Source organism: Limulus polyphemus, unplaced genomic scaffold (assembly GCF_000517525.1).
Source record: "Limulus polyphemus unplaced genomic scaffold, Limulus_polyphemus-2.1.2 Scaffold1373, whole genome shotgun sequence".
NCBI classification, from domain to species: domain Eukaryota; kingdom Metazoa; phylum Arthropoda; class Merostomata; order Xiphosura; family Limulidae; genus Limulus; species Limulus polyphemus.
Genome location: NW_013666983.1, coordinates 177824 through 181665, shown reverse-complemented (window position 1 = coordinate 181665; position 3842 = coordinate 177824). Strand labels below are relative to the sequence as shown.

The window sequence follows — 3842 nt, the reverse complement described above, 5'->3', positions numbered from 1 at the left end:
CTCAGATTGCGAGTCAAGCGCCCTAACCACCAGGCGTCGACAATTCTTGGTGATCAGGGAACGTTAATACGTCTTAACTAGAAAGGAATAGAGGTACCAAGTATGCTTGACTATTAATTTCTCTTGCCTGTTTTAAGACCAAAGTTGGGGACAGATAACTTTTGTTTCTTACTATTGAAAATTTCATCGTTTTTAATTTAAACTGTTTGAACGCTTTGTTTTATGATAATTTAAACTTTCATTCAGGATGAAAAAGGACAATAATATAATTGACTGCCCGCGATTCCTTACTTAAGTTACTGCCATATAAAACCATCCCTGTGCTCATTATGTACATACAGTTACGTTACATATACATGTAGAAACTATAAAATTCAGCATGGTTGTACTCGGCATAACTGATATGTGACTTGTAATGTTTTAGTTTCATATATCACCACTCAAAGATATAAATGAATTCCCACTTTATTTTCATTGCTTTCTAGATTGAGATTTATTGTACACTTGAAGTGAAACGTATGTGTAGATGGTGTCAATTGGTTTATACTTTTATTTGTCTTTTTAGTGTGCTATCTGCATCAACGCCAGGGCTACCATGCAGACCTTCCCCTGTGGGCACCGAGTTGTATGCAGAAAATGTTTTGTTAAGACTATACAGATAGCCGTGTCTCAGAGGATTCTGCCACTTCGGTGCGTCGTGTGCCGAGCTCGAATCTTGCGCATCAAACAAACCACTTCCGGAGGAACTCCGGTGCCACCTTCCCGCCGAGCTGCAATGTTGATGACTTCTCGAGAAGCTCTTCAGAATGGCCAAGATGCGCCAATGGCTGCCGTTCTATCAGGATCTCAAGGCTTCTTCGCACCTGCCGTCAATCCTGTAAAATTGAAGCCCACCAGCTTTAAAAATATGAAGTACAAAGTCGCTGTATCTCCTAGTCCCAAGAATACTTCAACCAATAAAAACAATGGAGATCAAGGACCTCCGGCAGAAGAAAAGTTACCACTAATTCGTCATAAAAAACCATTGAAAGTCCTAAATGTAGTGCCAGATAGAAGTCCTGTTCAATGGGCAGAAGCTAGATCAAAGCACTCTGTGGTCATCCGTGCGCCAAAACATCGACGGCGTCATCAAGTTCATGTTAGTACACCTGCGCAACTGTTCCCTATCGAAGAACATGACGAACAAGAAACCCTGGAGATCAAAGGGCAGATTCACAATCTCGATATATCAGAAGACACATCTGAAACGTGTCCCCTGACAGGACACGGCAGACACGCCTCACGTGGGAGGTTGTCTGCCTTCCAGCATCTCCGAAGTAGGTCTCCGTTGAAGGTATTCAGGTCCATTGCAAAATAAACCATGATCTAGAGATTCATAATAGTAAAAACTGTAGCAAGTCTTCCCAGCAAAACTCCAAACCTGTGACTCAATAGATCATAGTAGTCTTCTCAGCAAAACTTCAAACCAGTGACTCAATAGATCATAGTAGTATTCCCAGCAAAACTTCAAACCCGTGACTCAATAGATCATAGTAGTCTTCTCAGCAAAACTTCAAACCCGTGACTCAATAGATCATAGTAGTTCCCTGGAAGATCACCAAGTCTTTGTGACATAGTAAACGTTAGTAGAACTTTTTGATTCTCTTCACTTCCATGATGAAAATAACACGTCACAGATCCCTGGGTCTTCGGGTTCGTAGCGAAACCAACTACAGGATTTTTCTTTGAAGATCTTTAGACGTCTAAAACTTTAAGTTCTAAAAATTCTTTCTTCAAGATCATCAAGTCCCTAAAATATGTCATAGTTGATTTTTCCAAAGGATCTTCTTGTCCTTGAAAACAGATTTTCTTCATGTGAATGACGAAATGAACTTGTAACAGTTATCATCCAAAGATTTTCAGATCACTTTTAAATTTAACTTTTCTGACCTCGTCTAGTGACGGGCATAGAAAGTCACACCTCAGCAACGAAGAAAAAGAATAAAGCAATAAATACGAACAATGCTTGTATAATAACATATTTTAAAACTGTTTAAAAATAATAAGAAATTTATTTAAATTACTGTTGATGTTTTGTAAAACCAGAACCCTAACAACCTATCTCAAAGACTATTATTTTTTGATTGAAACTATAGTGTAATTGCACATCAAAATCTCTACCCATTTTACAACCGCAATGCCAGCAGCTTTAAATTCAGGCAGAACTTAAGTTCAAGCATCTTAATAACTATGTTGTTTTGCAATACATGTAATTAAAATCGCTCATTTTTCTTTAATTAGGGGAGTGCCTTATTGACAAAATAGCCTTATTTCAGCCTCAGACAGATTTGTTTTTCTTTTATGAATTTATTTATCCGTTGTATCTCTCTAACACTGTTTTAAATAAGGTGCATATCGCTTCTATCATTTTCTTAGTATTCAAATTTTGTTTTTCGTAAAATTCCAAACGTATACTTTTGAGAACGTAGAAAAGCCAACTCAATAGTACGACTGAGTGTAACTTAGTGATTAATATGCCAAACTGTGGCTTCTAGAGTCCCTGATTCGCGTCCCTTGACCCCCAAAAAACGTGCTGTACGGCATTACGGTAAAATATAAATTACTTTAGGAATGAATTCGTGTATTCGAGATTATTCTAGTAACACTCAAGTTTTAGTGTACTTATTTAACCGGAGTTACTTTTAATCCGTCTGGTGAGCCCCCCAGTGGCACAGCGGTATGTCTGCGGACTTACAACGCTAGAATCCGGGTTTCGATACTCGTGGTGGGCTGAACACAGATAGCCCATTGTGTTGCTTTGTGCTTAACTTCAAACAAACAAACTGTCTGGTGAATTAAGTAATTGTAACGACGTTATGATGTGGGCAATATATCAATTCCAAATGTTTTTTTTTTGTTTTTTAATTTCGCGCAAAGCTACACGAGGGCTATCTGCGCTAGCCGTCCCTAATTTAGCAGTGTAACACTAGAGGGAAGGCAGCTAGTCATCACCACCCACCGCCAACTCTTGGGCTACTCTTTTACCAACGAATAGTGGGATTGACCGTCACATCATAACGCCCCCACGGCTGAAAGGGCGAGCATGTTTGGTGTGACGGGGATCAATTCCAAATGGATTATTTTTATCTTTAGATCATTTCAGTGGTTTTATAAGTGAAATACTTTCAAGACGTTATTTTTAGTGCGTGTTTTTCGCTAAGAAGTGAATCGATTAAAAAAAAAGAAGATTACTTGTTCTAGTCATTTGTTTTGTTTTCCTTAGATATTTCCAATCTGATTATTTTAATTATGAAATTATTTTACTTGCATGGGACCATTTTTATCTTATTTCGAAATATACATTTGCATTTGTTTCTCGTTTTAAATTCTCATTTATTAATATTGTATCTCTCAAAAATATTTAAGTAGAGCATATTTCTGCAAAATTGTTGCATGAATTAAGCGGCAACCTTTTTTTAAACATTTACTATAACATTTGCGTTGAATAATTGAAACTATTCGGCAAACACCCAGAACCACGTGCCAAACAACTAGTTTCTGTCCTGGAAATGAAGATATCTCAAAGTTTTCGATTAGGAAATTGATGTTATCATACTAGCCAGAATGTTTTAGCTGAGTAGTTGATCAAAATATTTTTGCTATTCCGACAATAACAATAGGCCAACTTAGAAAACTATATTAACAGAAGCTTGTTGTGGTAAAGCTCTTAGATTGTATTTATCTTGTATACAGGCGATTAGTAATTGTAAAGATCGTATATCTTACATACTTTAATAAATTTCTAATCGTATGTAGGCTTAGCAACTTTGTCATTGAAGATAAGCATATGTTGATGTAACACT

At 37.1% G+C, this 3842-nt stretch overlaps 1 protein-coding gene across 1 annotated transcript in view; it reads left to right on the top strand.

Annotated features, from left to right (window-relative positions):
• LOC111086734 overlaps positions 1-2953 on the top strand; it is a 61648-nt gene extending 58695 nt beyond the window's left edge. Inside the window, exon 3 of the mRNA XM_022390782.1 lies at positions 566-2953. Within this exon, the coding sequence (XP_022246490.1) occupies positions 566-1357 (792 nt within the window). The 3' untranslated portion in view covers positions 1358-2953. The remainder of the gene's footprint in view (positions 1-565) is intronic.
• Positions 2954-3842: the final 889 nt, after the last annotated feature.